This window comes from Montipora foliosa, chromosome 13 (genome assembly GCF_036669935.1).
Source record: "Montipora foliosa isolate CH-2021 chromosome 13, ASM3666993v2, whole genome shotgun sequence".
NCBI classification, from domain to species: Eukaryota; Metazoa; Cnidaria; class Anthozoa; order Scleractinia; family Acroporidae; genus Montipora; species Montipora foliosa.
The window spans coordinates 16,820,702-16,833,201 of NC_090881.1; the positions used below are offsets into that span (position 1 = coordinate 16,820,702).

Consider the following 12,500-nt stretch of genomic DNA (forward strand, 5'->3'; position numbering starts at 1 on the left):
GGGGCCGCTGCAGCAAAAGCGCGGTTCCCCAGGGTAGGTAAAACTGTTATGTATTGAGGGGAACAACAGCAAGAGGCAAAGGATGTAGAAAACGCCCGGGGGAGGAGGGGGTTACTTAGGTCAATTTTTGCTGGGTATCTGCCGCTGGCCGCTAAGAAACCCTACCCCTTTACGGTCTATTGTATGGCCAACTATATAGACGCCGTCACTTTAGGGTAAATATATATTTAGCGACCCCTTACTTAGTCACTTTATGTTATGCATAAACCTTACATAAAGCCATTTAACTGTAATATCAAAACGGAATGTAATGCGACTAGTAAATATCAAATCAACAGCGCTGCATTTCTGTCTGCAACAACTTTTTTTTACCGCGAATCTTTCCATTTCTAAATCCCACTAGCCAGAATTTTACTAACCCCCAAAATCCCGGCAATTTGCGACCCCATTCCAGTAACTCTGTTGGGAGCTCTGTTGAAAATGTAACCCCACAAAAGTCGATGCAGTCGTGAAAATGCGACTCCATCCAGCGGCATATCCTCATTAGCTCATTAATAGGAAGTGCACCCCTCCCCCCCCCCCCCTCCCCCACCACCCAGGGGAAAACGCAGCATTTACTGAACATACAACAAGGTTGAAGATTCACATGGTGTTGCTCCCGACAAGCCCCTGACGCGTACTATGTATTTCGGAAATTTGCACTTCCAGTATATAACAATAACCATACTCAGTGTTATGCCTAATATCACCATGGATATTTTCTACTCTCAGTCAAGTTTTGGTGAATATGCTTTATTTTATGAGGTAGCCGGCCAGCCGACTAACGCGTAGGCAAAAAAAATGTTGTTTCTTTGTAAGTAATTTTGCCATTTAGTAATAATCGAATGTTTCCGTGTAAAATGAACCCAGGTTTCATAATCAACGATGTCAGGAGCCCATGACTAGGAGCCTACAGCTCCAATACTATTGTAGGTCTATGTAACGGCATTTTCACTTTTAGACGAGTTCTCAAATACGATTTGGCTTGCACGAGTGCCAATCCTCATTCCCATTTCTCATGCAAGACCTGTGATTGGCTGGAAAGGTCCGGTTTCGCGGAAAAATCAAACTATAAATAACTTGGTCTGTGAAAACGCCATTTCATAGATGCAATGAAGTTGTAAGCTCCTATTCATGGGTTCCTGACGATGTTTTTCCCAAGTTTCCAAAATTGCCATAGTTACGCCACAATTATTAACACTTACACACGAATACATGAATTTTAACCGTTTGGACAAAGGGAGAACTTTCTCTTCAGTCTTTTGGAGACGCTTAGGGCCGATTATTTAAGGACGGTGCCTACTATTGTTATTGCGCATGCGTTCTGCGCATCTCGAGATACTCGGGTTTCCTCTTGGTGATGCTTAGTAATACAGGGATATTTTTGCGCACTTTAAAACTATGCAGAAAACGTAGATCTTAGTACGTTCTCTTGGTATCCAAAAGAAAATTGGGGTTAACCATGCATTCTTTAGAGATAATTAAGTTTCAATTTGAGAAATAACGCCATACGTTGCATTGCATGTTAGAGCTTTTTACAAATATTGTTTATGAATTATCTTTGAAAAATGCGTTGTTACCCCCAATTCTCTTTTTGGATTTCAATAACACTGGTTAAGATTTACCTTTCCCGCATAATTATAGATCGGGGCAAAAATACCGTTGAATTAGTAGGCACCGTCCTTAAACGAGGTTTATATCCTGATTATAATAGCCCTGGTCTAAACCACAATCTTGCAGATAGCTTCCGCTCTTTAGTCAAGGGTTAGGCGGGGCTTTGCCATCGATTAAACAACAAAGCAGGTTAAACTTTCTTATAGACAGGTTATCCGAGTGATATTGTAAGATACTGACGGTTACGTCAACGAGTCAGTCATCAATTTGTCATAGAATTCATAATTTAAGGGACAGAAAAAGTCTTCTTGGACAGTACATTAATGACGATTTTCACAGATGCCCTCACTTTCGTAAGCAATCAGTAATTCATTTTGAACAAATTTTGAGGGACAGTGTGGAAGTTCAGTCACAAAAGGATCTTTCCCTATTACCGTTGCGAAGAGTCTTTCAACGCTACAGCAAGTTTTCAACGAGCTGACTGGCATTTTATTCCGCCGGGCATCGATATATAGAGCTCTCAAGGTAATTCACAAAGATTCCTAAACGTAAATCACAATTCATTTTTTGGCCTCCAAATTTGCATGAAACAAAAACAAAGTTCCATGAGCTAGTTCTGTCAGCGTTTGTCCGTTAGTTCAGATGCATGTGATTTTACTCGGGTTTACTCGGTTAAAGTGGTTTACAATTGCATTCGATGCAAACAGCAGGACTTGCAAAACTACGATTTCACCGTGGACCTCGCGAAATTCGGCTCGTTAACGTCTTACATGAGGAGCTTAAGCCGAATCAGGAATTTTCGGCTGGACGTCTCCTGACGGTGTAGATATCCGTCAACAAAGGCTAAAAACATAACTCAAAAAGTGTTTCGTATTCAGAAAAGTGTTGAAGCATCCAGGATCGATCAGATTGTACTGTGAACTTACGTTAAGCAGAAAAAAGTAGTTAATTTTTTATTGAATGACCATATTTAGGGGCGAGATGAATTTTGTGGGGAACACAAATCTATTTCAGTTCGTTTGCGCGCATCGACAGTGGCGCTCTATAGGATTTATGGATTAACTCTCTCACCCGGGGAAAAATGGTACAGCCTTTCAAATCAACTGGTTGGTCGAAATGTTAGCCAATTTTTAGAAGGATAGTTCTTTTAGCTCTTTCGAAGCAAGATTTGTCGCCTTCAAGTCGGTAATTTTTTTGCGGGAAAATGGTGATCACCTTCCGAAATTCTGGTAAAAACGTGGACGAAGCTTACGAAATAACTTGATTTGGCCTCTGTGGGGGGATTAATTGAGCAGTCGTCGTCTGAATGTCATGGATTTCTGTATTCAGATGTTTTCAAGCGAGTTACGGAGGCAGTAAACAATATTGACGTCGGGGAATTTGGTGCTGGAAGCCTTCCCGGTGTACAGGCTCACGCTCAAACGCCAAAATCGCGAAGAATTGACCGAATGCAAAAATGGCCGCCAGCAAATTATTCTGTTGTTTTTTTGTGTTAGGGCGAATTCTTTTGGTACTATTCTGCAATAGGAACACACGAAATAGACGGTATTCTTGTTCTTTTTTGGGACCTATTCCGTTTTTGGAATGAACGGAATACTATTCTGTTCATTCTGCTTCCGATAGCAGAATGAACGGAATGACCGGAATATGGTTCACTCGAAATATGCAGAATATGAGTTCTTTTGGAAAAGTTTTGGCAGGAAATGATACGCATCCGGCTGGTCGCCCGCCGGCAGCTTGAAATTTGTAAAAATTTGAATGGAATAGCGATGCAAAATGTCTACCGTAGATGCGGGTGTACTCTTCTGTTTCTTTACCGCTGCTAGCAAGAAGAGCTGTAAGTTTGTGTTAATAAAAAAAAGTGTCCTCGCCTGGTCAAGAAAAAGACGTTGGCATTAATTGGTTTGTGCAAAAACCACGAACCTTTTATCCAACTTATTCGACATCAAGAAGAAGAGGATATGGGAGCACATTTGCAATACGCAAAGTACTCACAAGTCCAAAAAATGTCTCCTCATCTTCCCCCTTAAGGGTTTAAGCAAATGAAGCAAACTGAAAAATCAAGAATAACGTATGGCCATATTTCAACATTTCGTGTTCCAAACTTTTGGGAAACCTGTTTCACTCGCTATACCAACGCAATTGGTAAAGGGATATTTTTGCGCGGTTTAAAACTATCCGGAGAAAGTAGATCTTAGTAAGTACTCTTGATATCCAAAAAGAAAATTAGGGGTAACCATGCATTTTTGAGAGATAATTAAGCTTCAATTTGAAAAAGAACGCCATACATTGCTTTGTATTTTAAAGCTTTTTACAAATATTATTCATGAACTATCTTTGAAAAATGCGTGGTTACCACCAGTTTTCTTTTTGGATTTCAATAACACTTGTTAAGATCTACATTTCCAGAAAACCGGGGCAAAAATATCTTTAATTAGTAGGCACCGTCCCTAAAATCAGAAAAGAACGCATTCACCGTTGCTGTTGAAAAATGTGTATGCCAGGCAAAACAAGTCGCATCTCGGTAGCCTGAAAGTTCAGAAATAATTTTCCTGTGTTTAAATTAACAAAACACCAATACATCACTAACGTTTCATGTTTAACCGGAGAATTTGGAAGGTGTAATAGCTGTTGAGTTTTATTCCTCAGTTATAGAGTTCCTCAAGTATAGAACCTAAAAATGGAATGCTTTAAAATCAGAAAAGAACCAATTCACCGTTGCTGTACATGTTGAAAAACGTGTATGCCAGGCAAAAAAAGTTGCATTTCGGTAGCCTGAAAGTCAAGAGATAATTTGCCTGTGTTTAAATTGACAAATACACCAATACATCACTACATTTCATGTTTAACCGGAGAATTAAGAAAGCAGATGTTCAAAGGTGTAATATCTGTTGAGTTTTATTCGTCAGTTATCGATTTCCATAAGTATAAAACTTAAAAATGAATTGCTTTAAAATCAGAAAAGAACCAATTCACCGTTCCTGTTGAGAAAAATGTATGCCAGGCAAAACAAGTTGCATCTCGGTAGCATGAAAGTTAAGAAAAAGTTTGCCTGTGTTTAAATTGACAAATACACCAATACATCACTAACGTTTCATGTTTAACTGGAGAATTAGGGAAGCAGATGTTCGAAGGTGTAATATCTGTTGAGTTTTATTCCTCAGTTATCGAGTTCCATAACTGAAAAATGGATTGCTTTAAAATCAGAAAAGAACCAATTCACCTTTGCTGTTGAGAAACGTGTATGCCAGGCAAAACAAGTTGCATCTCGGTAGCCTGAAAGTCAAGAGATAATTTGCCTGTGTTTAAATTGACAAATACACCAATACATCACTACATTTCATGTTTAACCGGAGAATTAGGGAAGCAGATGTTCGAAGGTGTAATATCTGTTGAGTTTTATTCCTCAGTTATCGAGTTCCATAAGTATAAAACTTAAAAATCGATTGCTTTAAAATCAGAAAAGAACCAATTCACGGTTGCTGTTAAGAAAAATGTATGCCGGGCAAAACAAGCTGCATCTCGGTAGCCTGAAAGTTAAGAAATAATTTGCCTATGTTTAAATTAACAAAAACACCAATACATCACTAACGTTTCATGTTTAACCGGAGAATTTGGAAGGTGTAATAGCTGTTGAGTTTTATTCCTCAGTTATAGAGTTCCATAACCATAAAACTTAAAAATGAATTGCTTTATATCAGAAAAGGACCAATTCACGGTTACTGTTGAGAAAAATGTATGCCAGGCGAAACAAGTTGCATCTCGGTAGCCTGAAAGTTAAGAAATAATTTGCCTGTGTTTAAATTAACAAATACACCAATACATCACTAACGTTTCATGTTTAACCGGAGAATTAGGGAAGCAGATGTTCGAAGGTGTAATATCTGTTGAGTTTTATTCCTCAGTTATCCAGTTCCATAAGTATAAAACTTAAAAATGGATTGCTTTAAAATCAGAAAAGAACCAATTCACGGTTGCTGTTAAGAAAAATGTATGCCAGGCAAAACAAGTTGCATCTCGGTAGCCTGAAAGTTAAGAAATAATTTGCCTGTGTTTAAATTGACAAATACACCAATACAACACTAACGTTTCATGTTTAACCGGAGAATTAGGGAAGCAGATGTTCGAAGGTGTAATATCTGTTGAGTTTTATTCCTCAGTTATCGAATTCCATAAGTATAAAACTTAAAAATCGATTGCTTTAAAATCAGAAAAGAACCAATTCACGGTTGCTGTTGAGAAAAGTGTATGCCAGGCAAAACAAGTTGCATCTCTGTAGCATGAAAGTTGAGAAATAATTTGCCTGTGTTTAAATTGACAAATACACCAATACATCACTAACGTTTCATGTTTAACCGGAGAATTAGGGAAGCAGATGTTCGAAGGTGTAATATCTGTTGAGTTTTATTCCTCAGTTATCGAGTTCCATAAGTATAAAACTTAAAAATGGATTGCTTTAAAATCAGAAAAGAACTAATTCACGGTTGCTGTTGAGAAAAATGTATGCCAGGCAAAACAAGTTGCATCTCGGTAGCCTGAAAGTTGAGAAATAATTTGCCTGTGTTTAAATTGACAAATACACCAATACATCACTAACGTTTCATGTTTAACCGGAGAATTAGGGAAGCAGATGTTCGAAGGTGTAATATCTGTTGAGTTTTATTCCTCAGTTATCGAGTTTCATAAGTATAAAACTTAAAAATGGATTGCTTTAAAATCAGAAAAGAACCAATTCACGGTTGCTGTTGAGAAAAATGTATGCCAGGCAAAACAAGTTGCATCTAGGTAGCCTGAAAGTTAAGAAATAATTTGCCTGTGTTTAAGGACGGTGCCTACTATTGTTATTGCGCATACGTTCTGCGCATCTCAAGATACTCGGATTCCCTACGGGTTGTGCTTATTAATACAGCGATATTTTTGCGCGGTTCAAGATTTTGCGGAAAAAGCAGAACTTAGCAAGTGCTCTTTGTATCCAAAACGAAAATTGGGGGTAACCACGCATTTTTCAGAGATAATTAAAAATCAATTTGGAAAATTGCTTTGCATTTTAAAGCTCTTTACAAGTATTGTTGATTAATTATCTTCAAAAAATACGTGGTTACCCGCATTTTTCTTTTTGGATTTTAATAATACTTGTTAAGATCTACTTTTCCCGTATATATAGTAGGCCACGCAAAAATACCATTGAATTAGTAGGCACCGTCCTTAAATACACCAATACATAACTAACGTTTCGTGTTTAACCGGAGAATTATGGAAGCAGATGTTCGAAGGTGTAATAGCTGTTGAGTTTTATTCCTCAGTTACGCGTTCCATAAGTATAAAGCTTAAAAATGGTTTGCTTTAAAATCAGAAAAGAACCAATTCACCGTTGCTGTTGCGAAAAGTGTATGCCGGGCAAAACAAGTTGCATCTCGGTAGCCTGAAAGTCAAGAGATAATTTACCTGTGTTTAAATTGACAAATACACCAATACATCACTACATTTCATGTTTAACCGGAGAATTAGGGAAGCAGATGTTCGAAGGTGTAATATCTGTTGAGTTTTATTCCTCAGTTATCGAGTTCCATAAGTATAAAACTTAAAATCGATTGCTTTAAAATCAGAAAAGAACCAATTCACGGTTGCTGTTGAGAAAAATGTATGCCAGGCAAAACAAGTTGCATCTCGGTAGCCTGAAAGTTAAGAAATAACTTTCCATTTTTTAATTGCATAATGCTGGCCGTTGTAAACCGTGGTTTAGAAAATATTTTAAATTGATTTATTGTGCCTCTGGGCTATTTTGACAAGTCACTCAAAATTAATTTAAAGTACTTTGAGATATTTGTCGTCATTGAAAACTTTATGACGAAGCTAAGTCGGCCCAACAAATGTATAAATTAACACCTCTCTCTCCCTTTGTCTCTCGCTCTGCCTTTTTAGTGGGGACCCACATTTCTGACTCAAGTTAAGCTCCTCATGATGCAAATTAAATAAAGTTTAAACATGGCTTACGAAGAACTAGTCTAAGCCGTGACTCACTCTTAAACAAGGTCTAACCGAGGCTTTCTCTTAAATAATCGACCCTTTGTCTGCCCTGCCGGGGTTTTCAGTAAAGAGTAAATTTTACTCTACGTACTTGCAGGGCAATATTTCGCAAAGTCTACATCAACAAGATGAACCCGCGACTTTGGTTCTCGGCTGTTTTTCTGATGACAAGGATTGGTCTTATTAGTGCAGCTGATCAAGGTTGTCAGAGCGAACACTCTGTTTATGGGATGTTTCTTGAAGGCCACACTTTTAAAACAGTCAAAGATCAATTTCCAGGGGAATGTTACTTGATATGCGACCAGGATGTCAGATGCCAAAGCTACAATGTCATCATTGGAAGAAGAATTTGCGAGCTAAACAACAGAACGAAAGAAGCCAGGCCCAAAGACTTTTTACCCGATTCAAAGCGATTCTACATGAAGCGAGCTTTCAACAGAGGTATGAAGCATTAATAATTTATCTAAGGAATTCTATAGTAAGAAGAGATTCCTTGAGCACTAAATTACTTGAAGGTAGCTGGGTAAATGGTCTATCCCCGTTTGACATCTATGGTTGGCAGGAGTACCATATAGGCATAGGACCCATGAGTTGATTTTCTCATGGTAATCACGGCTAATGGTATTGCTCGTGGGCGCATATGCACAGACTTGCCCAAAAACAATAACAATGATTATGATAAAAGGCTGAAAGTTACTACGTTTTTAAGGAACCAAACGTTTTCGACCGTACGGTCATTATCAGTGGTACATGGTGGAAATTTAAATACAACTTGGTTTTTTTCGATAAGTTATTCCCAAGAGGAACAGTTTCGCAATAAAAGAATGTACATGTTTGTTTTGGGTTGGTTTCTCGCAAGCAATTAGCGGGCACTCCATTATTTTCCTCCGAAAAGTGGTTTTCTCGGTGCACGCAATTTTCCATGTGCATGCGTTGGTTGGATGTTTTATATTTATTTATTTATTTGTTTTATAAATTTATTCAGACTTTAAAATTAAAACAGAAAGATATGTACATAATTTACAGAAATATTAAAAAGTAAGAATTGGAAGCACTATGCTACATTAGAAATTATTATAAATCATAAGAATACAATCACTGTGTCAATAATTGTTTATCCTTTTCTATCATGACGGCCAATAATAAACGCTCAAATCCCTAAGTCTCGCTAATTCCTTATCGATTTCAAAGTCACTATCAGCAATGTTGAACGGAGCTCTTCGCATACAACGTGAGCCTCTCAAACACAGTAGTGCAGACCTCAGGAGAGCGAATGAGACTTTGGCGCGAATCCACGACATTGTAGTGTTATAGTCCTCACCCTTCTTGATTGACAAAAGTTCAACCAGTCTACTGCAATACCTCTTGCATTCATCTGCCATTCCTCCTGTGGTAGTAAATACCAGTGTGGTAAAGGAGCCTTGTTCGACTTTTAGCACCCTGCTTGTGTACATTCTCTTTTCACTCTCCTGCTGGCGGTAGATTTGTTTTATGGTTAGGCCTCTATAAGACTGCATTCGGGTAACAAACCCTAACATAAAAAAAAGCAGAGCCTTGCCGTTCTTAGAAGCCACGAGCATGAATGTCAAGCCGGGCATCCGCTGCTCTGTTCGTATCAGGTGCCAGCACTTCTCCGTTTATCTCCTGAAGTACCAGTTCAATTGGACATCATTGCATACCATCTTTAGCATTTCGGCTTCCAAATCGCGCAGCTCATTATGTCTTTGAATAATGAAGCCTCCACGTCTGCATACCATGGCCATCATCATCATCATCAATACGCCCAACATGGCGGCCGTTTACAGCGCACATGATATTGGACATTCATTTTATGGTCGATTGACACCTGTCAAAACGAGGTATCCGCTGACCAGTATCGCGTGACCATATCGCCGGCTCAAGTTTAGAGCTCATCTTGGTCATCTTTTTTTTAAAGTTGACTGCTCAAGCCCGGTTAACTTCTTGTAATAAGGAAACCTAAACATAGACGAGGCTTAATTTTTCGGCGCTTTCAGTGGCTCGACGCGGCTACACAGCCATACTAGGGAGCTTAAGCAACGACAACGACGACGGCAACAAGAACGTCATAAATTTGCATATTGTAGTAGGCAAAAACAATAACTTTGCTCGCCCTGCACGTGCGTTTTTCACTTTTGTCCATTTCTTTGCCGACGTCAGCAAAACAACAACGTCAAATTTGCGGTTTTATGAGGAAGGTCAGCACTTGAGGATAAATATTCATTTTCTCCCCTAAATAAAGTGCCGTTCCAACCAGTGTCATTTTTGAGGAACTACCACACCCTTGTCATATTGAAAATGTTGAAATAGTCACGAAGCGATTAAAATAGCGCGAATTTATAGTTTGAGATAACGTACTCGTTGCCGTCGCCGTTGTCGTTGCTTAAGCTCCCTACTACCTCAACTAAAGCTCTTTACAGACGACGCTTTTCGTGTACAGGTGGAAAACAGTTTGGAAATTTTTTTTTTCCTGCATTTTTCGCTGGTTTCAATACAGGTTTGACCGAGAGTCCATCATGGACTCTTGGTTTGACATATGTAGCTGTTGTCAGGACCACACTGATGGCTACGCAGTTATTCAAGTCAAGCATCGGAGGGATATAATGTTATAAAAGCTTAGTGTTTATTTTTAATTTGTTTTGAGCATAGGCGGCCCAAGCACGCGTTACGCGCGAGACGTGGCTGTCAAAGCGTCACGTCAGCGATAACACTGTTCTAGACAATTTTAAAGTTAACAAACCTTGTTTACTTTGTTTTGACTTTTCGAAAAACGTTTTGGGTTTAGTGTAAAGTGTAAATTATCATATAAGATAAGGCAGAGGATAAATGAATAGTATCCCATAATGTATAGCGATTCCTTTTATATTATCAACTGAAATCGTGACATAATCAGTATCTTCCAGCCGCAACGCAGACGTGAGCATGGCTGGAGACTACCATGTTGTGTTTACCAACAGACCTTGGCGTCAAGGCTTCGGCTCTTAAGCATATATGCTATACCTTCATTGCGTGTTGGAAGAAAAAATTGGTGTCAATTTAAATGATTTTACGTGTGCTACATTGAAATGTAAATAACTGCATGTGGCTACATCGAGTGTTTGAGCGAACGGCAGCGATGCGTAATACCCGATGTTGTTGAGAGTCGATCTGTGGATGTGTACATCTCCCTTGCTGGTTCGAATTAATTATTCCTTCGTTCCACATAGGTAATCAAAGAAAAGTGAGTTAAATCTGAAATCCGCGTTTGTGCGATCGCTTTCAAATGCAATGATCAAATCACAAGTTCCACTTGCGGGCTCATTAAACTGATGTATTTTGATAAAATCTTCGACTCCCAAAGTATGAGAAAATGTGGGTTCTTCGGAATACTTCTCCGCCAAAATACCGTTTCACCATCGATCTGCATGAGTGAAGTCCATTTTTGGAAAAAAAATTGTAATCCACAACTGTATAAATAACTTTGTTCATGACCTCTCTTCGGGTCAGTGATCACATTGTGATAAAACCACATTTTGAATTATTAAATTAAGACGAGTAGCCTTCCCTGAGTCTTGATGAATGAATATCAGAAATTAAATACACAATGATTAAGTATTGACAGGCACAAATCACTCACCATTATAATCGACACAACCTAGTTCGAAATAATTACCAAGAAGATAGTGTATTTCATCAACCGAGCGCGCCATTTTGCTATTCCCGTTGGAACGAGATGCCGAAAAGACGTCTGGGATACTAATCATTCCTCCTCTGGTATACAGTGGTGCTTACCATTTAGCCAAAAAATCCGGAAATTTCGGTTTGAGGTCAAATGGAAAGGCAATTTTCCGGAAAATCTTTTCGGAAATTGTGGACAACCTCCAGAGGTAGTCCTCTTTTTCCGTTCGGAACGGAATTCGCGAAATGCTCTTACCATTTCCGAGAATCCTTCCGTTTCCAGGTCCTTTCTCACAAGATCGAGTAAAATATGCGGGATGGAACGCTTACCTTTATGCAACGATCATTCCATCCGGATTATTTGGCTAAATGGTAAGCACCCCAGGTATACCTTCTACGTACACCCTCCTCCGTCAAAGACGTCTTCGCTGGCTAGGTCATGTGCGTAGAATGGCAGATGGGCGCATACCCCAGGACCTCATATATGGTGAATTCTCAACCGGTAAAAGCAACAAAAATCGTCCATACCTTCGTTTCATGGCAGCATATAAATGTAACATGAAAGCATGTGGTATTAACACAAACAGCTGGGAAGTTCACGCTGCAGCCTGGAAAAAAATTGTCTCAAAAGGTCTGACTTTTTCCGAGAAGAAACTGAAAGACCAGACGGAAGAAAAAAGAAAGAAAAAAAAAAAAGCTGGTCAGCAACAATCTCATAACAAACTCGACAACGCACCAGTCTTTACATGCAATGGCTGAAGTCGACAGTGCAAATTGAGAATCGGCCTCTACAGCAACAGCAGACGGTACTCCTCTACAACCTCAACAGGTGCAACTCCATATAGTCGTAGACTGAAGGTTGGAAATTCAGTTTCCCCCCTATTGCTTTCCTTTACCTATTGTACTTTTGTATATATATTTTCTTTTGTACATTGGTAAGAAGCTTCATTAAACTTAAACTATAAGTATTTGAGTTAATTTGCCTGTTAGACTACAGTTTTACATTTCTTTTACTTTATTTCGAGTTATACTAACCACACAGAAAAAAATCCAAAACAAATTTTAAAAAATGAGCAAAATGAAGTTGACGTTTTAAACTGGCTCTGAGCCTGGGTATTAATTTAACTTAGTATCACCCAAATAGT

The 12,500-nt window shown here is 38.8% G+C and overlaps 1 protein-coding gene and 1 long non-coding RNA gene across 2 annotated transcripts in view; one reads left to right on the forward strand and one right to left on the reverse strand.

Annotated features, from left to right (window-relative positions):
- The window catches only part of LOC137982554 (uncharacterized), a 37,595-nt gene that overhangs the window by 5,966 nt on the left and 19,129 nt on the right, over positions 1–12,500 (reverse strand). The window contains exons 6-8 of the long non-coding RNA XR_011118743.1: positions 11,884–12,009; positions 4,877–4,929; positions 3,577–3,705 (exon numbers count right to left, since the gene is read on the reverse strand). This is a non-coding gene — a long non-coding RNA (uncharacterized lncRNA). The remainder of the gene's footprint in view (positions 1–3,576; positions 3,706–4,876; positions 4,930–11,883; positions 12,010–12,500) is intronic.
- LOC137982541 (uncharacterized) overlaps positions 1,801–12,500 on the forward strand; it is a 14,151-nt gene continuing 3,451 nt past the window's right edge. Inside the window, exons 1-2 of the mRNA XM_068829659.1 lie at positions 1,801–2,178; positions 7,778–8,121. Of these exons, the coding sequence (XP_068685760.1) occupies positions 7,809–8,121 (313 nt within the window). The 5' untranslated portion in view covers positions 1,801–2,178; positions 7,778–7,808. The remainder of the gene's footprint in view (positions 2,179–7,777; positions 8,122–12,500) is intronic.